Source organism: Hypanus sabinus, chromosome 9 (genome assembly GCF_030144855.1).
Source record: "Hypanus sabinus isolate sHypSab1 chromosome 9, sHypSab1.hap1, whole genome shotgun sequence".
NCBI classification, from domain to species: domain Eukaryota; kingdom Metazoa; phylum Chordata; class Chondrichthyes; order Myliobatiformes; family Dasyatidae; genus Hypanus; species Hypanus sabinus.
Window position 1 is genome coordinate 128,563,537 of NC_082714.1, and position 23,788 is coordinate 128,587,324.

A 23,788-nucleotide genomic window follows, 5' to 3' on the forward strand; every position below is an offset into this window, starting at 1 on the left:
GAGTGATGGGCACATGGAATGCACGGTGGTAGAGGCGGACACAATAGGGTCTTTTAAGAGACCCTTAGATACATAGAGCTTAGAAAAAAATAGAAGTCTATGCGATAGGGAAATTTTAGGCAGTTTCTAGAGTAGGTTACAAGGTCAGCACGACATTGTGGGCTGAAGGGCCTGTAATGTGCTATAGATTTCAGTATTTTATGTTCTAAAGGATGAGCAATTTCAAGCTCCTAGTCCTGGAGACTGAGGCCGAGGATCAGGGGTCTGTGGGAGGAGCCACAGGAGCAGTCAGCAGGGGGCGTGTCCAGACAGGTATATGTAGTTCACCACAAGATGTACCATGGAGAGCATTCTGACTGGTTACATCACAGTCTGGTATGGAGGGGCCACTGCACAGGACTGGAAAAAGCTGCAGCAAGTTGCAAACTCCGCCAGCTCCATCATGGTCACTAGCCTCCCCAGCTTAGAGGTCATCTTCAAATGGTGATGTCTGTCTTTAAGTACGCCCGTCACCCAGGACCTTTTCTCCTCAGAGGTTCAGCAGCCTGAAGACACACACTCAACATTTTAGGAACAGTTCCTCCCCTCTACCAACAGATTTCTGAATGGACAATTAACCCATGTACACTACCTCACAAGCACTATTATTTTTCTTTCTCTTGTTCTCTATTTGAAATTCTTATTTAATTATACATTAAACGGAGAAGAGAACCGCCAGCAGCGTGATGTTTAACTCGCAGCTCAGAGTAAGCGAAACAGCCGACTGGGGGCGCTGAAGGCAGCGGCGACCTGGGAGGACCGATCCTGTCCATTGGGCGACAGCTTGGGAGGACTGCAGGAGCACGCCTACCGATCCAGTAGGGGGCGCTCATGGCGGCGAATGCTTTCCGTCGGTCCAGCGCGCGGATTTGGGCCGCGGAGCCGGAGATTCAATTTGAGCTTGAGGTTAGTCGCTCGTTAATGAGACTTTCGCTGTTAGCGTTGCCCCTCCGCCTTTACCAGTGATGACTTTTGAGAAGTTTAATGAGCAATTTTTTTTTGCAGGTGTAGCGCAGATCCTCCCCAGGGTAAATTTGTGAATTTCAAACTGGTGGCACTTTTAATTTAGCAGCAAATTCTTAATGTGCGTGAAACCTGTGTTAATTACATTCCATTTATGCCATGTACTTGCATTGCTGAATTTGCTTTTGTAGTATATTGAGTGTATATGTAATTCTTTTAAAATTAAGATGCATGACTTCTGCTTTGTTGCCACTGTCAATGAGTCTTGTTTACCTTAAAATGATGCTTCCTTTACTGAAAGCACATGGAAGCTCCTGTGAGTATGGGATCTTGCTCCTGTAGAAGAAAGGCAGTAGTTCGTGTGAGGATAAAGAAGCAGGCCCGTAGTAATAGTGATGATGTGGATATGGAGATGAGCTGGAAAAGTGTGTGTCCACAAGCATTTGGACTACGTGGAATAACTGGAGATGCTTCTGTGAGCAAGTGATATTATTAGAGGCCATTGGGAGGGATGGAATTGAGAACAGTATAATGTGAGGTTTTTTTGAGTGAGTACAAGAGCAACTCCTCTAATATGTCCTTTTGAGGGAGTGTGTAAAATGCCAATAAGTATGGAAAAGATATTGAAGATTGTGAAATAGTTTTTCTTAGGACACAATGCTGAGGGCAAAGGGGACTTGCTGCAGTGGGGGAATGGAAATGTGGTCATCACCTTTGTTGCCAAGATAAAGCTATGTCACAAGGTGTCCAGTGAGAAAAAATGAGTTATATGAGTGCTAGAGACAACTGAGTCAATAAGAGACAACTTTTTCATCAATACTGTGTCACTTTGATGGGAAAGGGAGGAAGTCTTACTGCGTCTCATGGAAATTTGTGTCACCAGTCAAAGTAATCTGATTGGATTTTGTTCCTCTCTGGAATGTAACGATCAGATCAATGAAATGCATAACTGAACATTTGAAGACATTGATCGTAACAGAAAGATTTGACAAAACCAGCAAGCTGGAGCATAATTCTTATGGCTCTCAAGACCTCTTTCATTGCCCATTGCCTTCATTCTGATCCAGGTTCTTTAGGAAATGTTGAGTACTACAACTTTCTCTAGTTTTCTCTTCCCAATGAAACTATTATCTCTTGTGATTCTTCACTCCTACTGCCTGAGTGCCAATGTTCCCTCTAAGGTTTGTGCGCAAGCACATCTTTTGCTACTAGCACACAGGAATTTAAACTGCGCACAAAAGATCGTCACCCTTTACCTTGTTGATATGTTAAGTATATTTAACAATCGTACACAATCACATTTCCTTTTCAAGTTTTTCATGTGGACGGTGTTGTCAAAGTTGCAGTGAATTGTCTGCAAATTTTAGAATGGCTCATTTGTACTGTTTTTATTGAACAAATTATTCATTGTACACATCTTGTTACTGGGCAAAAAGTGCACGGCACAAGATTTTTGTGCACACTGGTCATTACAAATTTGAGGGGAACAGTGCTGAGCGTCCCATATTTCTAATTTTCTTGTCCTCTCATTCACTGTGAGTTCCAAGTCTCAGTCTCATACCTGCCCATGAACTGCTGTTCTCATACTTCTGGAAAGTGATGCTTGAATCTCGACTGGAATAACAGTTTGAACCATAATGATGTAGATGTTCTGAGTGACTGCATAAACACAAAGTACACTGCAGATGCTGGGGTCAAAGCAACACGTACAACACGCTGGAGGAACTCAGCAGGTTGGGCAGCATCCATGGAAACGAGCAGTCAACGTTTCCGGCAGAGACCCTTCATCAGGCCCGAAACGTTGACTGTTCGTATCCACGGATGCTGCCCGACCTGCTGAGTGACCTATCCTCCAATGCACAGGGATACAAAAGGCTGCAGAGGGCTATAGACTCAACCTGCTCCGTCATGGGCACAACCCTCCCCACTATTGAGGACCTCTTCAAGAGGCAGTGCCTTAGGAATGCAGCATTTATCACTGAGGGACCTCCGCGTCTGGAACGTGTTCCTACTGAAGACCTGCACTCAGTAATTCAGAAATAGTTTCTTCCCCTCTGCTATCAGATTTCAGAATAGTCTGTGAGCACTACCTTTGCAATGTGTGGTAGCTATGTCCTTTTATTTTTATTTATTGAGAGAACCAGCATGGGACAGGCCCTTCCAGTCCAACAGGCATCACCACCCAACAATCCACCTATTTAACCGTAGCCCCATCATGGGACAATGTACAGGGACCAATAACAGTGTAAGAACTCCTTACAGATGGTGCTAGAATTAAACTCCAAACTTTGGAACGCCCCAAGCTATGATAGCGTTGCGCCAATCACTATGCTGCCATGTCACTGTACTAAAGCCACAAATAGACAGATTTCACATCATCTGAGTCAATGATAATAAACCTGATTCTGACATGGCATTGACAACATGGAGCAGATGGTATTTTGTAGAGATGGATTGACTAGAATATAAATTTTACTGTTAACACCAATCTGTAGCACTTTAGGTATGCTCATAGAACAGATAAGAAATGGTAAATTACAGGTAGAATGCAGAAAGAGGTGATCAGAATACCAGGGCTAAGGGTAGTTTTAACAAAAGGCAAGTTCAGTTGCTCCAAGGTCCATTTCTCTGCTAACAATTCTAAAGGGTAGAAATTTATCAATGATCACAAGTTATTATGAGTAATGCACTGAACTCTTCCCAAAACATTGTATGTGCACAACTTAGACAAGTAAGAGAAGGCAAGTATCCTTTCCAATGTATAAACAAAATTGAATCATCAATGTTTCAAAGTTTGACATTGCAACAGATGCAGGTGTATATGATGACTCGGGTGAACAGGACATAGTTTACAAGTTGCAGATGATATAAAACTTGGCATAGTGAACTGCCTGCAACTTTCAATGAACAATGCAGATGAAATCTCAAGATATTCTACCTGTATCCCTCTTCCTGTCAAGTCAAGTCACATCTTATTGTTATTTCGACTATAACTGCTGGTACAGTACATAGTAAAAATGAGACAACGTTTATTCAGGACCATGGTGTTATATGACACAATAGAAAAAGTAGACTAAACTACGTAAAAAAACACAGGAAAAAAATACTACACTAGACTACTGAACTACCCAGTACTGCATAAAGTGCACAAAACAGTGCACATAACATAGGTGTGTCATAATTGACTTGCTAATAGATGGGATGGGTAGCTGAGATGAAAATTAATGCTGAGAAATGTACATTGTCACAGTTTGGTAGGGAGAATGAGCCCCCCCCCCCCCCCCTCCGATTGTCTTGTTTATTATTTATTGTAATGCCTGCACTGTTTTGTGCACTTTATGCAGTACTGGGTAGTTCTGTAGTCTAGTGTAGTATTTTTTTCCTGTGTTTTTTACGTAGTTCAGTCTACTTTTTCTATTGTGTCATGTAACACCATGGTCCTGAATAAACGTTGTCTCATTTTTACTATGTACTGTACCAGCAGTTATAGTCCAAATAACAATAAGATGTGACTTGACTTGACATGAAGAGGGATACAGGTAGAATATCTTGAGATTTCATCTGCATTGTTCATTGAAAGTTGCAGGACAGTTTGATAAAGTGGTTAACAGAACAGATAAGATCCTTGTCTTTATTCATTGGTATCATACACAATAGCTGGGAGGTCATGATGAGCCTTTGTAAAACTTTGATATAGTATATGGGATCCAGTTCTGAGTGCCACACTGTCAGAAAAAGGTGAAGGTGTGAGAGGGGTGGCTGAAGAGATTTATTCAAATGATTCTGTGCTTTAGGACTTCATATGGACAGAGATATGACAGGCCATATGTAAATTAGATGGAGCCAGTTCCCAATGGCAGAAGAGGATGAGAATTTAATATGAAGGTAACTGATAAATGAATGAAAAGGGACATTTTCACTTTTGTAAAGCAGTTTCTGTCAGTTTTTATCAAAATCAGATTTAATTTGACTTCATATTTTGTGAAATTTGTTGTTTTGCAGCAGCTGTTTATTGCAATACATAATAAAAAAACTAAATTACAATAGAAAGCATATATTAAAAAAGGTTAAGCAAGTGGTGAAAAAAGAGAGAAAAAATAGTGAGATAGTATTCCTGGATTCATTGTCCATCCAGAATTCTGATGGTGGAGGGGAAGAAGCTGCTCCTGAAACGTTTAGGGTTTCATAGTAGGCAGAAACAGATTTATTTGCAATGTTTAAAAGAGAACTTCGTAATTATCTGAAAGGAAAGAATCTGCAGGTTTACAATGGTGCTACTGAAGGTGGGCGAAAGCTTACTGGCGGTTTTCAAAGCAAGAAGTACAACTAAATACCCTATTAATAACGCTTTTTATGTGGGAAAAAATTGTTGTAACCGATCACCACAATGAAAAGGCAAGATTGATCTGAGGGTCGAGGCATGTGGGTGCAAGACAGAATCAGAGCGTAGTTAAGGCATGTTCGAGTGGAAGTCAGAGCCGGAGTTGGAGCAAGCGGAGTTGACAAAGTTGGGGCAGAGTTCTTCCTGAACCCATCCACCTAAATCAGGAGTGAGGTTGGATCCATTTAAGCACTGGGCAGATTTGGAAACATCACGTACAGGCCAGCACAGAGCGGGTCCTAGTGCTTGGACAGCTTAAATGCCATTACTGTCTGGTATGGAGGGGCTACTGCTCACGACCGAAAGAAGCTGCAGAAGGTTGTAAATCTAGTCAGCTCCGTTTTGGTTACTAGCCTACAAAGTACCCAGGACATCTTTAGGGAGTGGTGTCTCAGAAAGGGAGCGTCCATTATTAAGGACCTCCAGCAGCCAGAGGGCATGCCTTTTTCTCACTGTTACCATCAGGTAGGAGGTACAGAAGTTTGAAGGCACACACTCAGTGATTCAGGAACAGCTTCTTCCCCTCTGCCATCGATTCCTAAATGGACATTGAAGCTTTGGGCACTACCTCACTTTTTAAAAAAATATACAGTATTTCTATTTTTGCACATTATTAAAAATCTATTCAATATACATAATTAACTTGTGTATTTATTATTTTATTTTTTTTCTCTCTCTCTCTGCTGGATTATATATTGCATTGAACTGCTGCTGCTAAGTTAACAAATTTCAAGTCACATGCCGGTGATAATAAACCTGATTCTGATGCCATGTCCAGATGGACTGAAAAGTCAGGGTGTAGGGATCGGAGGCGAGGGCTGGGGCTAGTTCCGCTCAGCGACATTTTAATCCGCTCTTCTCAGTGCTGAGACTGTGTCGTGCTTCCCTCGTTCCAGGCTTAGTGCTGGTGAGCTTTGTCACGATTTGCCCTACTGTGTGATGAACTGAGAATGAGGATATGGACTTACTTTAGCTGCTCCAGGCTTCTGGTTTATGGGTTCAATTTCTTTCTGAATGCTGGTGCTAGCTTTATTGTTTGCATGATTTGTTTTTTTTTTCCTCTCTGCGCATTGGGTGTTGGTCTTTTTACTATATTGGTTCCTTCGGGTTTCTTGTGGCTGCCTGGAAGCAAATGAATCTCAAGGTTGTATAATTTATACATATTTGATAATAAATGTACTTTGAACCTTGGATTTAAGGACGAAAGGATAGATTGCTCAAACATAGAGTCAGTATGGATTTGACAAGCCAAAAGGCCTCTTTACTTGCTAAAGCTACTTTGTTATTCCGTAATACAAAAGTTCCTGGTTTCATAATTGTTTGTGAATACAAATGCATGATTGAGAACATTTAACCACCTTTTTGTGGAGGTGTTCCATAGTTACAGAATATTTTGGCAGTGAAACATAGGGACTGTTTACTCCTTTCCATAGATGCTGCCTGACCTGCCAAGCTCCTCCAGCGTTTTGAATGTGTTGCTTTGGATTTCCAGTATCTGCAGACTTTCTCATGTAAATGATAATTGGAATATGTTCAGTGCACTGTTATTATGCCTTATAGCAATGTAGTTGAAGTATAAGTTTGCTTGTTTTGGAATACATTCAAGATTCTATGAGTACAGATGTCACACAACAGATACGTTGGAGTTGAAAAGATGTGGAATGTTACTGCTGTTTATTATCATATGTTTTAATATGCTTCTGACCTTACCATAACTTCCTTTGTTTATTTCACCAGTTGAGACAGTGAACAGAATTTGCTTTTAATCAAAAAAAAATTGGAACACTATTACCATGGAGTAAATTTGGAAAGCTGAAAGAGGGAACCTTAATAACACGTGCATTTTGTTTACGTTTATTCTCTTTTAGTAACCAAGATGCCCCAAATCCAACTTGATGGGATTAGTATAGATTTTCCATATATTCCGTATAAATGCCAGGAGGATTATATGTCCAAGGTGATAGAATGCCTACAAAAGGTAATAAGCTATATATACTGTATTACATATTATTCAGCACTGTTTTTACTGTTTTCCTTCGAGTATTAAAACATATCTTCAAGCACGATGCATTGTGGTTTGTTCATTCAGTGAAACTAAGGTACTGTTAAATTTTAGTGAATAAATAGTTATTGCAGTATGTCAAATCATAAAAATGATTTTCCTCCCACCTGTCTCCTGACAAACTTAATATCTATCTGATAAATAGATTTAAGATTGTTTAATGTCATTTCATTAACACAGGTGTAAGGAGAACAAGGTAATTGTTACTCAGGATCCAATGCGGCACTGAGGATTAAAAGTGAATCATGTTGGTTTGTTAGGTTTGGTCCTGGGTGTATATGAGAACCTTTAATAGTGTTTCACATAATTTAATATATCATGTAATTGAAGTTAGTCTAGTTATCACCTTGTACTACATTTGCCATTTGGCTTTTATTGTGAAGGGTGATAGGGCACAGAATTAAAAACCATTTTTAATTAGCGCCATATTTTAATGTCTCTGCAATCGGTCATAATGACTTCTTCAAGTTAACAGTTGCTGCCCAAGGGCAAAGAGCATTAGTGGACCAGCTGTTCATAATCTGGACAGTTTTATACTGAATTGTGGAAGTACCTTTTAAGTAAGTAGATACACAAAGAGCATTGCATTGTGTGCAAGACATTTCCTATTAAAGTTGGTGCTTATGGCTCTGATGTTTTCCATCATCACTGTGGCCGGTCATAGGTAATATTGTACTTATTTCAGCCTGAAATAAGAACTAGGGTACAATATTTCTGCTTCATACTTCATTTATTTATTTAGAGATACAGCACGGAACAGGACGATCAGGGCCAACAAGCTATGCCATCCAGCAACCCACCTATTTAACACTAGCGTAATCACAGGACAATTTACAAGAATCACTTACCCTGCTAACTGTTACATTTTGGATTGTGGGAAGAACCCCGGAGCACCAGGAGAAAACCCAGCAGTCGTGAGGAAAATGTACAAACTCCTTATAGACGGCACACAAATTGAACTCCAATCTTCAACTCCACCCCCTCCCCCAGCCGTAATAGCATGTGCTAACTGCTACACTACGGTGTATAAATGCATTGGGGGGGGGGGGGTTCAATTTTGTTGGCTGAGTAAAGGGTAGAAACTACCAGTCTAAAGGTGATCTGCTGTATATGGAGGTTTCTCTCAATAAATTAGTTTCACAGATTGTTGTGTATTAGTGAAGATTGTTTGGAGGTGGTGGAACAATGTAATGGAAGATTATATATTCTGTTTTTATTTTACAGAAGGTGAATGGAGTTCTGGAAAGCCCTACAGGGACAGGAAAAACACTTTGTCTTTTGTGTGCTTCTCTGGCCTGGAGGCAACATTTAAGAGACAGCATTTCAGCAAATAAAATAGCCCAGAAGTTAAATGGTGATGAACTTTTCAGTAACAGGCCTCTATCTTCGTGGGGCAGTGGATCTGTAGATGCCGACTTGGGTATGATCAACTTTTACCTTGCTTCCTTTCATCCATCTGTTATATTAGTTGCACATTATAGGTGCCTCATTGAAGAACCAAAGTGAAATTTATCACATGACGTCTATTAATGTGCATTTTTCAACAAAAAATGTGGTCAGAGCTGAAATTGCAATCCTGTCTTTATTTTTTCCTTTATTTCCTTACAATAGTTCACCAGTATCAGTGCTGCCATCACTGCCACTTACTTGTTCTATCAAATGTAATTAAAATATCCTTTTGATGAACTTTTGGAGTAAGTATATTACATTGCGATGGCCATCAGAGTTACAACTGTTGTGTCAATCCTGATAGAAAATCTCAGCAGTCATTTTGTAATTTGAAAATGGAGCTACAAGTTTGTGGAGCAAGTTTGTGTCCTCAGGCATTGAATCCTAAATCTCTGCTTCAAACAAAAAATATAAGGCATGTACCCTTGCAATAAAAGTTGGTGATCTTTTTGCATAAGCAAAGCCACCAGGCTAAGATGAATTTAGGTGCTTTTGTGTATCTGCCGTTGGACTTGGCAGTAAGTGGCTCAGAGGATCAGATGCACTGGCTGCTCATCTTCAGCTTAATCTGCTTTCTGTGTTTCAGTGCGCAGCTGAAGAATTCAAAGTTTAACTGACCTCACACAGAAAATATCTTACTGAATATTGGCTGAATTAAGTACATTTCAACCTGCTGATAACGTAATAAAACAAAAAGGGGGTACAAGTACTCAATATCACTGACCAGCTGAGCATATCCAGTGTTTGCAGTTTTACTTCTGACTTTTAGTATTTCATTTTTACCTCAGTAAAAAAACTCGGCAAAAGCTGGAAAGTAGGGTGACTACAAATGAGTTCTTTCCTTGGCTCAACTTTCTATGATTCTATTCTATTCCATGAGTCATTGAGTTTGAAAAGAAAATAACTAATTTTGAAGGACTGCCATACTGAGTTATGTAGAAGATGGCAGGTGCATTAATTATCAAGTAACTTAAATGGTCCACTAGAACTCGGCATCCAATGCATCCACAAGTAAACACCACTTGCATAAGGTAGCAGAAAGTCACAGGTTTTTAATGGGTATTACCACATTGATTAAAGACGGAGTTAATTTTAACTTTCTTAGCCACTAAAATAATACATATTTACTCAAGTATTTGGGTGGCGGTTGGGGGGGGGGGTGGTAGCAAAATCCAAAAAGAAAAACAAAAGATTGCAGATGTGCAATAAAAAAAGAAAAGATTATTTCAAGCATTTTCTATATTTTTTTATTGTAAATGATATTTTTGTCCTAGGGGTTTGAAATTCACATCTGAGATTGCTGATATTACTGGTCTCTTTTATCTTTACAGATTAACATTGCATGTTACTGATTCCTTTAAAATGCCTTTCTTCCTTGTGCAAAACACATCAGCTTAATTGAGGATTTAAGCTCCTCCCTCCCCCATTCTAAAACAGCTATTATTCATTCTTCAGTGTGCAAGTCAGATTTTAGGGCGTGTAAAGGGCTGGATAAACAACTTCTTTGCTTAAAATTCAGGGAAATTTATCTGTACGTAACGCTATCCTTCTTTGCACATTTTTAATAATTCCATTCTTCTGCTGTTTGTGGTTCTGATGCTATACAAAGCCAATAAGTGAACTTGTACGGTACAGAGAACTTAATCTCTCTGTTGCCATTTCAACATTTATATGAATAGCCCCATAATTCTTAAATTTCCATTAATATAACACAATCTTGTTTTATTAAAAGAATGGAGAAAAAATGCATCACAGGGCTGCTTCTCTCATGTTTTGACAGGGTAACACTGTCATATATAGAAGCTTCAATAGTTCTTGTTTTGCTATGTAAACAAACATTATTTTGCATTCTACCATATGTTGGTGCATCATTTTCATTTTTGATGTTAATTTTCTGTTGATAATATCTCCTTCGTAGGGTATGGTGATATTCCAAAGATCATTTATGCCTCAAGAACTCATTCACAGCTCACTCAGGTTATTAATGAGCTAAGAACTACCTCATATAGGTGAGATACCTCTTTCACATCAGTTCAGTTAGCATTTGCCTTTTTCTCAAATGTTAGCTCTGTCTATTATGTCTAAGGTGATAAAGTATTGTGGATTAATTTTTACCAACCTAAAACTTGTGTTATGAAAATGGAATGTAAAGATTCTTTATTCAGTTATCTGTTTGGTGAAATCAGTGTTATCTTCACTACAGCATCTTTACTGCAGAAATTGTAAATGTAAACTTTTAAATACCTTGCCATACCAGAATACTCTTCATTAAATAATAGTTGTTTCAAAGAGAAAACAATTAAGTCTGGTGGAACTGAATATTTTACAGATACATTATATGAAACTTCTGGGCTGAAAGTGTAATTAATGTATATCTAGAGGATTAATGATGATTTTCAGTTGCAGGACACTGAGCTATTTTTCATGAGACAGTTTCAGAGTTCATTTTAAAAGTCACAATTATGAATATAAAAGGAACAGTCTTAAGTAGGAAGTTCCCTTTTGTATGATTGATGCTGTAAGTCTTCAATTTGTTATTGTGGAACCATTCAGCATTGCCAACTCTGCAGAATGAATCACTAGTCCCTTTTATAAAGTATAACCTGCATCTTTAAAAAAGAGACTACCCTATTCCCTTTTGAAATCATTAATCATTCCCATTTCTACCATTCTCATAGTTATGGCATTCCAAATCATTACCTACTCTCCAGTAAAAAGTTCTTCATTGCACTTCGCCTGTACCTCTTGTCCTATCCATGTCTCCTAACTGCTATACTGTCAGCTAATGGAAACAGATTTTCTTTATCTCCCTTACCTCAATCGCTCAATCCTGACAAGGGGTCTCAGCCTGAAACATCAACTATTTAAACATTTCCACATAATCTGCCTGCCATGCTGAGTTCCTCCAGCATATTGTGTGGGTTGCTGTCATTATCTTCTAGGTCTTTATCAAATTGTCCTCAACCTCCTTTGTTCCATCCTTAAAATTATTAAATCTCACGGCACTGACTCAAGGACCACATCCAGTGTTCTAGTTATGGCCTAGCCAGAGTTTTATAATAGTTCAACAAAACTTCTCTGTTTTTGCATGCTAGGCCTTTATATATCCTCCCTACTTATGAGTACCTGACCTACAGTAGTGTGCAGAAGCCTCAGGCACATAGATACAGCCAAAAATTTTTGCATAGTACTGTAGTAATTTAGTCTGTTGCATGAAATATGCAAGAGATGATAAACCTTATTCCGGTATGAATCTCTATTGTTAACTGAGAGGACAAAGGGGGCAGGAAGAGGGGAATTGTTGGGAAAAGGGGAAGGAAGAGTGGAGGGAGTATGAAGCACCAGAGAGACATTCTTTAGTGATCAGTAAACCAATTGTCAAATGACCTGGCCTGGTATCTCAGGGCTGAGTGTGTGTCTGCATCCGTGCCACCTCTCATCCCTGGCATTCCTTCACTACCACCAGCCCCACACCACTTCACTGCTGCATCCTCCCCATACCTGAACATGCTTTGTTCTTGCCAGATTTACAAACTCGCTCTCCACTTCACATTGACAAATACAGTATTGTGCAAAAGTCTTAGGCACTCTATCTAGATATATATATGTGCCTGAGACCTTTGCACAGTGCTGTATCAGCAGCCATACAAGTGAACAAGCGTTTTGGAGATCTGGGATGAATTTTCTGGTTGCTGTAGAGCTGCAGGCATCTTCTGCCATCTGGGGAATTACTTCTTGGCCGCAGTTCTAACTTGCAAACTGTTTTGGGTTGCAAACAGTTCATCTGAACAGAGTCCTGTCATAACCTGAGGGCAACATGATCCTATGTGCTTTACTAGCTATTCTCCCAATATTTCCTTTCACCTTTATAGATCTAATCAGATTAGCTACCAGGTCCCTCTGTTTCTAAATGCACTTTATAATTATGTCATTAAATCTTGATTACCTCTGCACATTCCTACTGCCAAAATGTATCACTTTGCAATGCTCTTCTAAATTCTATTTGACTCATCTCCGCTGCTTCTACTAGTTTTATCGTGGCCTGTTGCGGTCAATTAGTTCTATTATCACCTAAAATTTGGTATCATTGGCAATTTTGGAAGTTTACCCTGTATTCTAATAACATTTATTCATATATAAAGCTGTTCGCTTTAACTCTAAATGACTTTCATACCATTTCCTTCTCTGTAAGACCAACATTTGCCTCTTTGTTGTCTTTAAGCCAAGCTTTTATTCAGTCTACATTGACCTACCTGTTGAAAGTGTCTCAGTGTAATTGTATTGCCTTTTCTATGGTATTTTGTTACTTTCTTAAAATCAATATGAACAACTCCATAGAGCTTCCTTCATCAACCATTATAACATCCAATTAAATTAGTCATGCAATCTAACTTTTACAAATCAACTACAATTCCTTTGTTGATCCATATTTTGTCCCTGCCCAATTTTTTTTCCTGTTTTATCATAATCCTTCACCATGAGCTTATTAAATTTCCTAGTGTTGCCATGCACGATTAGATACAGGTTTCCCGAGCAATCCGAAGGTAGAGCGTTCCTATGAAACCATTTGTAAACCAAAATGTCGTAAAGCCAAGAAGCAATTGCGATTAATTTATATAGGAAAAATTTTTGAGTGTTCCCAGACCCAAAAAAAACCTACCAAATCATACCAAATAACACATAAAACCTAAAATAACACCAACATTATAGTAAAAGCAGGAATGATATGTTAAATATACACCCTATATAAAGTAGAAATATTGTATGGTGTAGTTTCACTTATCAAAATCTGGAAGACAGCGAGCCAAAATCAATTTTGAGAGAAAAAAAAATTGGCATGTACACGCCTACACACGTGCACGCATATGTACGCATATGTGTGCGCACGTACACGCATGCACAAACAACTACCCGCACAAGGCTTCACAATCATTGTCGTCTTTCTCGGGGTAAAGACACGTATAAAGTGGGCATCTTATTTTCTTTTTCTTTTTCAATCTTTTTATTAATTTTTTAAAAAAACGTAACATAATATTACATATGTTATGAATACAATAGATTTGAAATTGAGTTGATAACAAGATAACAATATCTTATTAAACTATCAGCAAAAAAGGATCATACAATATCAATCTAATCTATATTGATTATACATGAAAAGATTAAAAATAATCATCAAAAGAAAAAGAAAAAAATGTAAAATATAAGAAAAAATGTATATTTAAAGAAATAATAAAAAAAACTAAACCTAAACTAACATGGGCAATAATAATAGTTTATAAGTATATGATAGTGTCAAAAAACTCCGGAACTCCATACCAGAACAAGAATAATAAGAGTAAAGGTCTAGAAGAAGTCAAATTAATTCATGTGAAAGTGTCGAATGAACGGTCCCCAAGTTTCTTCAAATTTAATTGATGAATCAAAAATAGTACTTCTAATTTTTTCTAAACTTAAGCAAGAAATAGTTTGAGAAAACCATTGAAATGTGGTAGGAGGATTTACTTCTTTCCAATTTTGTAATATAGATCTCCTGGCCATTAATGTTACAAAGGCAATCATTCGTCTAATTGGAGGAGAGAATCGACTATCATCTTCATTTGGAATACCAAAAATTGCAGTGATAAAATGAGGTTGTAAATCAATATTCCAAATTGAGGAAATGATAGCAAATATGTCCTTCCAATAATTATGTAAAGTAGGACATGACCAAAACATGTGGGTCAATGAAGCCACATCTAAATGACATCTGTCACATTGAGGATTAACATGAGAATAAAACCGAGCAAGCTTATCTTTAGACATATGAGCTCTATGTACAACCTTAAATTGTATTAAAGCATGTTTAGCACATATAGAAGACGAATTAACCATTTGTAAAATTTTTTCCCATTTTTCCATTGAAATATTGTATTGAAGTTCTTTTCCCCATTCTACCTGATATCTCTGGTTGTATCTCCATAATCATATTATAAATAACAGCCACTAATCTCTTCTGACAGGGATTTAAAGTAAAAATCATATCTGAAAAATCTATCAAAGTTGAATTAGGGAAGGATGGTAAAACTTTATATAAAAAGTTTCTAATTTTAAGTATCTAAAAAAATTAGATTTAGGTAATTTAAATTTGTTAGAAAGTTGATCAAAAGACATCAAACTACCTTCAGAAAAAAGATCGCGAAAGCATATTATACCTTTCCTTTTCCATATACTAAAAGCTCGATCTGTTAAAGAGGGTTTAAAGAAAAAATTAAGTAAGATAGGGCTATCAAGAACAAAGTTTTTTAGAGTAAAAAATTTACGAAATTGAAACCAAATTCGTAATGTATGTTTGACAATAGGGTTAGATATCTGTTTATTGAGTTTAGCTAAGTCAACAGGGAGAGAAGAGCCAAGAACAGAAAATAAAGAATATCCTTGTGTAGCGTTACATTCTAAATTTACCCACTGTGGGCACAATGGTAAATCTAAATCTAATTTCCAGTATAATAAATTCTGAATATTATTCGCCCAATAGTAAAATCTAAAATTGGGTAAAGCTAAACCACCATCTTTTTTAGATTTCTGTAACTGTCTTTTACTTAATCTGGGGTTTTTATTTTGCCACACAAATGAGGAAATTTTTGAATCAATGCTATCAAAAAAAGACAGGAATAAAAATTGGTAAGGCTTGAAATAAATATAAAAATTTCGGTAAAATCATCATTTTAACAACATTGATCCAACCAACCAATGATAAGGATAAAGGAGACCATCTAGTAGTAAGTTGTTGAATTTGATGAAGCATAGGTAAAAAATTCAATCTGAATAAATCTTTATATTTCTTGGTAATTTTTATACCTAAATAAATAAAATTATCAGTAACAATTTTAAATGGTATCCTGTCATTCAGTAAAGTTTGTGCATTTAAAGGGAAAAGTTCACTCTTATCCAAATTTAATTTGTAACCAGAAAAACTACCAAATTGAGCCAACAAGGATAGAATAGTGGGAATAGAATTATCAGGATCTGAAATATATAACAACAAGTCATCAGCATAGAGCGATAACTTGTATAATTTCTCATTACGGGTAATACCAGAAATATTAGGGGATTCACGAATAGCAATGGCTAAAGGTTCTAATGCAATATTAAATAATAAAGGACTTATGGGACAACCTTGTCTCGTACCACGAGATAATTGAAAAAAAGAGGATCTATAATTATTCGTAAGAACAGAAGCAACAGGTTTATAATATATTAATTTAATCCATGATATAAAATTAGAACTAAAATTAAAATTCTTCAAGCCATTAAATAAGTATGTCCATTCAACTCTATCAAAAGCTTTTTCAGCATCTAATGAAATAACACATTCTGGGGTTGTGGGTGAGGAAGTGTAAATTATATTAATTAATTTTCTAACATTAAAAAAGGAGTATCGGTTCCTAATGAAACCAGTTTGATCTCCTGAAATAATCTGTGATAGTACCTTTCTAACCTAATAGCTAAAATTTTTGTAAGAATCTTAGAGTCTACATTTAATAACGATATAGGGCGATAAGATGCACATAAAGTAGGGTCTTTATCTTTTTTAAGAATTAAAGAGATAGTAGCTTCATAAAAGGACTGGGGTAGTCTCTTCTTAATAAATGCATCATTAAAGATTTCACATAACCAAGGGGAAAGCAAAGAAGAAAAAGTTTTTAAAAATTCTATAATATAACCATCAGGGCCAGGAGCTTTCCCTGAATTCATCGATGAAATAGCCTCTCCTACCTCAGCCATAGAAATAGGAGCATCAAATAAACTTCGATCTTCATCTGTCAATTTGGGAATATTCAAATTGTTAAAAAAATTATCCATCATAGACAGATCACCATCAAATTCTGATTGATATAAAGATTTATAAATATCTTGGAAGGTATTATTAATTTCTGTATGATCCGTAGTCAGATTACCATCTTGTTTACAAATTTTAATAATTTGTCGCTTAGTTGAAATAGCTTTGAATTGATTAGCTAACAATTTACCAGTTCGATCACTATGGATATAAAATTGAGCCCTGGTCCTAATTAATTGATTCTCAATTGAAGAAGATAACAGTAAGCTATGTTCCATTTGCAGTTCAACTCTCTTCTTATAAAGTTCCTTGGTAGGAGTAACGGAATAAATCTTATCAATTTCTTTAATTTTATCCACCAATAAAGCTATATCTAAATATCTTTGTTTTCTTTTACCAGCAGAATATGAGATAATTTGTCCACGAATAAAAGCCTTAAAAGAGTCCCAAAGTATTCCTCTGTCAATCTCTTTAGTATAGTTTGTTGAAAAAAATAAGTCAATTTGCTGTTTTATGAAGGTAATAAATTCTGGATCTTGAAACAAAGTAGCGTTGAGTCTCCAAGATCTAGTATTAATGAAAGAGTCCGAAATCTTGATAGATAACTTCAAAGGTGCATGATCCGAAATAGCAATAGAATCATATTTACAGTCAATAACATCTGGTAATAAACGATGATCAATAAGAAAATAATCAATTCTAGAATAACTATGATATACATGTGAAAAAAACCAAAATTCTTTATCTTCAGGGTTCAAAAACCGCCATATTTCAGTAATTCCTGAATCAACCATAAAAGAGTTAATAAGTAAAGCTGATCTATTCGGAAGAGTTCGAATAGGTTTAGATCTATCCATCAAAGGATTCAAACAACAATTGAAATCTCCACCCATTATCAAAATATATTCATTTAGATTAGGAAGGGTAGTAAATAAACGTTTAAAAAATTCAGGGCAGTCAAAATTTGGAGCGTAAATATTAACTAAAGCCACTTTTTGGTTAAAAAGTGAACCAGTAATCAACAAAAATCTGCCCTGTGGATCAGATATAATTTCATGATGTATAAACGAGATTGAGGGGTCTATAAAAATAGACACACCCCTAATTTTAGCAGTACAATATGAATGAAATTGTTGACCCTGCCAGAACCTAAAAAAGCGTTGATTATCCTCCCTCCTAATATGGGTCTCCTGTACAAAGATAATATTAGCATTTAGTCTATGGAATACTTTAATTTTTTTTTACGTTTAATGGGATGATTTAAACCATTAGTATTCCAAGAAATAAAATTAATAGACTTATCCATCATGCTAATATTAATTGTATATACTATGAAAGGTTGAAAAAAACACATAACCCATAATTCAGGAAGAAGGAAAAATGGTACAGGAGCAACCGGAGAACATGACACTTCAACAATATTAATAATTTAAAGTCGGCCCATAAACTAAAAGCAAAAAAATAAAAAGCAAAAGCGTGAAAAAAGATCCGTACCCCCTCCCCCCACCCCTCGAAAGAAAGCCAAGCGCCAGGCGCATAAACTAACACTAATATTAACCCCATTTCAAGATGGCAGCTCCATGAAAAGATTAAAAAAAACTATATAACACCCAGATTTAAATATAGGGTTGCAAAGAGAAAATGTATATCAATCAGAATGAATAAAAAATAATATAATAAAACAAACGATCATTAATAAAAAAAAGGTATAAACATTAAAATTTGAAAGTGTAATATACCTTTAAAAAAAATTCCATGTTCAAATACAAGAAAAATGACGTTTCAAAAGCAAAGACTTATGGGAAGAAGAAACGACATTTTGAAAAAGCCATATTACAAAATATTACAATAGTTCAACGATCTATTAAAAAAATTTAATAGAAAAAAAAGTTATCAAAATAGGATTAAAAAAAAGATTTAATAGACACTACAATATATAATAAAAAAAAAGACCAAAAAAATCCAAAACATTCGTCCCATTTCCAAGTGCAGGCAAACAGATAAATGTTTACAGAAAGTAAAGTCTTATGGGAAGAAGAAACGACATCTTAAAAAAAGTAAATCCTTATTACAAAATATAAACGTGTATATCCGAAACAGAAAAAAGAATAATAAAAAAAAAGAGATATTATAAAAAGTTAAAAGAGCATCTATAAACGATGGTGATAGTAAAAAAAAAGAAACCAGACCTGTAGATCAGGATAAGAAGTTATAACCCAGCTTCATAGGTTAAAACTTAAAATGAAATGGCATCTTCTCTCCAAAAAATTTTCAGCATAACACATAGTTCAACTTGCACTAGAAGATCGATATTCTTCAACGAATTTCTTCGCTTCTTCCGGAGTATTAAAAAATTGCTGACTGTTGTTGTTCAACGTAATTCTAAGATTCGCTGGAAATCTTAAAGCTTGTTTAAGTCCAATCGAATGAACCTCTGCCATCACTGGCTTAAAAGCGATTCTCACTCTCATTACTTCGAATGAATAATCCTCAACAATTCGAAATGTGTTGCTGTTGTGAGAAATCATACCTTTTTTACGAGCTAATCGAATTAAAAGCTCTTTCTCCCGAAGATAATGAAGGCGAACAATCACAGCTCGTGGTTTGTCACTCGCAGCCGAAAACCTCGCAACTCTGTGAGCGCGGTCGATAACAGGTTTAGTATGCAAACCTTCAGCACCGAAAATTTCCCACAATAATTCAGAGAAAAATTCAGTTAAATCACCGGACTCAACTTTTTCGGGGAACCCGATAATTCGCAAATTCTGTCTGCGAGATCGATTTTCAAGATCAGTAATTTTAAACTTATACTGATCTAATGTTTTAACAGTCGAGTGTACCTTCTTCTCCAGCGCTTCAATTGTACGTACTTTTTCGCAAATTAATTTTTCAAGAGTCGTGATCTTATCTTCATGCCGCTGAATTTCTGATGCCTGCAATTGAAGCTTAATATCAAGCGATCTAACAAATCCTTCGAGTTCAGATATTTTCGTGGTAAGCTTATTTTCCAAACTTGCCAGTTTACTTTCCAATTTACTTTCTAGCCTGCTTTCCAGAGTTGCAAGTTTAGCGTCCAGAAGATGAGAAATAGCGTCGATGGATAGAGGATCCTTAGACAATTTCTTGCTTGTAGCCATTTTAAGTTTGACAAGATTAAATCAAATATTGTTTTAGAAAAAAAGAGTTAATCAAAAGTATCAACTCATATGATTAGGTTCGAAAAGATTTGATTAAAGGGTGATTATAGTTGAAAAAGTGAAAAGCGCCTAAAAGGCAGATGCTTACGTCACCATCTTGAAACTCCACCCCCCATCTTATTTTCGTAAAAGCGAAAATCCTCTTTGGTTAGCGAAAACAGGTACTGACGAAGGTAATTTGTAACAGCCTGCTGTCATAAAGCGAACGTTCAAAAAGCGAGGGTCACCTGTACACATCACCTTTGTAGTCCAAAGATCCCCACTTCACTTCCTACCAGCTAGCAGATGATTTTATATTGACTGTCACTCTATTCTCAGAATTCTTTGCTGTTTAGTTTGTTTAATAACATGCAGTTTCTTCACTTCATCTAACGAGTAGCAGTTTCATATCCCACCTTTTATGGGAATGTACCTAGGCTATACACTAGACATCTAGTCAAAGATCTATTATTATTCTTCCACTCAATTTTATCCTGCCTTGGTCCCCTCTAATGCTATTGAAATTCAGGAGTTATGTTTACCCTTCTCTGTTAATAATCTAAACTTTGTGATACAATGTTTAAATTGATTTGAAAGTTCTCCCACCGATATTTGATCCACTTGACTCAGTTCATTTCCACCACCAGATCCAGCAGTGAATGTTGATTTGTTTGGCTGTAGACAAAGTGGTCAAAGTTCTTTTGGAATTTTGGAATTTTGGAATTATTTCCTTTACATCTTTATTATCTACTCAATTGATATTTAAGGAATGTCAACACAATCGTATTTGGAGATTTCCCTACTGACTTAATCCTCTATTTTCCTCTCTGTTTGGAGACCTGCAGAATTCCTGTAGCTCTTCAAGTCATAATATTTTTTTTTACCTTATTTATTTCTTTGAAGTCATCCTGTCTTACCAAAGCTGCAATGTCATGCCTAATTGGTATTATTGCCGCACTTGGCTCTTCCTTTAATGTCCTTTTTCTTTCATATTCAATACTTGCCACTTTTCTGTTACTGCCATTGTAGTACTGGCATTGTGTAAACAGTTAGGCTGCATTAGTCAACTTTACAAACAAAGATTATATTTGGTGTGGTCTTATTTTGAATTATAAATTTATGAACTTTTGAAGGAAACATGGTGAAAGCTACTGATTCAGTAGTTAAAATGATCTTTGCCTCATCACCTCTGTTAACACTTCCCTTTTTTTTAACCATTTAGACCAAAGATGTGCGTACTTGGATCAAGAGAACAGCTCTGTATCCATCCTGAAGTAATGAAACTGGAAAGCAATCATGCAAAGGTAAAACCAAGCAATTCAGTTGATTTCCTTGTGTGCATTCACCTTGCGCTTTAACTTTACTGGCTTTTGTTTTGCAAATTGTAAAGAGAGCCCAAATAATTTGAGATATTGCATTATAACACGTACGTAAGAAGAGATAAGAAAAAAATGCTTACTCAGAAAAAAATAATATTTTTGTTACTGTTAAATCATCTTAATAGAATTTTTAACTTTAAGAATGGAATAATGATTACAGGTAGTCCCTGAGTTACGAACATCCAACTTGCGGACAACTCATACTTATGAACCAAGGAAGGAGAGTGCAGTCCGCCATTTAAAGTCAGATCGCAACGCTGTCCGCCATTTTAAGTTGTTGCCGTTGACACTGTGTTGAGTGTTTAGCTGTGCTGGGTTGATGTTGATCCAGTGACTCCCGTACCATCCGTGCTGGGTTGATGTCAAGCTTGCAACTTGACTTCGTAAAAAAAAACTGCCATCTCCAGTTTAAATTCCCACGCAGAATATTGTGGATGATTAAATACCCAAACCCAGCACAGCCCCCACTTGTCCCATTTAGCCTGTCTCAATGTGGTGGTCCTTAGGACCCAACAGACCACGGGAGCCGGTAAAGCTCAGGAGCCACCACCCGTAGTGTTTCTGTTCCATTGAAGCGATCGTGATTGAAAATAAAGTGGAAATAATAAAGCGTTTGGAAAGAGGTGAAACGCCATCGGTCATTGGAAAAGTGTTAGGCTACAGTCGATCAATGATCAGAAAAATTTTAAAGGATAACGGATAAAGTGAGAATAATGGAGCATGTGAAAGGAGCTGCCATGATGAAAGCTACAGTTATTACTAAGCAATGCAGTGGTTTAATTATTGGAATACAAAAGTTTCTTAAGTGTTTTATATGTATAGAAAGGTAAAATATATACTATAAACTAAGACAAACATGTGACTAACTGACGATAAATAATACCGGATGTACTTGTTCCGCTATATGAACAAATCCGACTTAAAGACAGACTCAGGAATGGAACTTTTACGTAACATGGGGACTGCCTGTATATACTAAGACAAATGTTTGACTAACTGACGCTAAATAATACTGGATGTACTTGTTCCAACTTGCGTACAAATCCAACTTAAAGACGGGCTCAGGAACAGAACTCGTACGTAACCCGGGGACTGCCTGTATATGACGAGGGAATTTTCATTTCTTGATGTGTGAATCAGAATTGGAGCCTGTCAAAGAAATTTACTATTGCTGATTAGACTTACACAGACCCCAGTATTCTGTTTAATTACTTTATTATGTGACCATGGAGCGCTCACTAAGAGACTCTATTAATGCGAGCACAGTCATGGTTTTTTATACCTTAACGTACATGTAGTTCAGCAGTTTTCTGGGGCCAGGAGTTTTCGCTTAGAACTTATCATCAATGTACTGGATGCTTCCATACCTTACACAAAATTAGACATAGGGTCCCTACATTACACAATCAGTTCCCCATTAATTAGAAGAAGCCAAGCTGCTAGTCATGTAGTCTAAAAGACCAGTGGTTCCTTCCCGTTGATTATAGAAGACAATTCATTAGTCATATAGCTTTGAGTGCTAAGGATCATCCTTACACGCAACATCCATGTTTATCAGTTCTTCATTATTAACAGGACTTATTACACCTGTGTGTTATCAGTTCTTCATTTCTAACAGGACTTATTGCTAATTAGTATGAGTAGGCAGACAGACCCCATTTTCTTCTTAGCCTGCTATCCTCATGATTTGGTTAATCTTTAATTCTCAGGCTTAATTTTCTTCCATGGAGTCAAAGAATCATAGAATGCTAAAGCACAGGAAAAGACCCTTAGGCCATCTAGCTCATGCCAAGCTATTAATTTGGCTAGTCCCATCAACCTGCACCCAGACCTCACATACACCTCACATCCATGTACCTCTGCAAATTTCCCTTAAATGCTGAAATCAGACCTGTATCTACCATTTCCACTGGCAGCTCGTTCCACACTCTCAGCACCTTTAGAGTGAAGAAGGTCCCCCCTCATGTTCCCCTTAAACATTTCAGCTTATACCTTTAACTAGAACCTGTAGTTCTAGTCTCATCCAACCTCATTTATCTATACATCTCATAAATTCTATACCTCGATCATATCTCCACTCAATCTTCTACGCTCTAGGGAATAAAGTCCTAACCTATTTAACCTTTCCCTATAACTCAGGTCCTCAGGCCCTGCAACATCCTTGTAAATTTTCTCTACACTCTTTCAAACTTATTGGTGTCGTTCCTGAAGGTTGATGTCTTTCCTGTACATAGATGATCAAAACTACTCACAGTACTCTGAATTAGGCCTCGCCAACATCTTGTACAACTGAAGTATAACATCCCAACTTCTGTATTCAATAAACACACACACAGTGCTGGAGGATCTCAGCAGGCCAAGCAGCATCTATGGAAAGAATACTGTCAACATTTTGGGCTGAAACACTTCGGTAGGATTTCAGTACTTTGATTTATGAAGATCAATGTGCCAAAAGTTTTCTTTACGACCCTATCTACCTGTGATGTTGTTCCCAAGAAATTATGGATCTGTATTCCC

General features: G+C 36.7%; 1 protein-coding gene across 7 annotated transcripts in view; it reads left to right on the top strand.

Moving 5' to 3' along the window:
- Positions 1 to 862: 862 nt before the first annotated feature.
- rtel1 (regulator of telomere elongation helicase 1) overlaps positions 863 to 23,788 on the top strand; it is a 194,472-nt gene continuing 171,546 nt past the window's right edge. For 6 of the 7 annotated variants that reach the window (XR_009514082.1, XM_059980542.1, XM_059980540.1 and 3 more), the window contains exons 1-5: positions 863 to 945; positions 7,252 to 7,361; positions 8,670 to 8,865; positions 10,813 to 10,903; positions 21,115 to 21,196. Coding sequence is in view for 6 of the 7 variants with exons in the window: in XM_059980542.1 (XP_059836525.1) it covers positions 7,260 to 7,361; positions 8,670 to 8,865; positions 10,813 to 10,903; positions 21,115 to 21,196 (471 nt within the window). In the remaining variant the exon portion in view is untranslated. Of the gene's footprint in view, positions 946 to 7,251; positions 7,362 to 8,669; positions 8,866 to 10,812; positions 10,904 to 19,585; positions 19,711 to 21,114; positions 21,197 to 23,788 lie in introns of those variants that run through there. The other variant, XM_059980544.1, reaches the window with a different exon arrangement.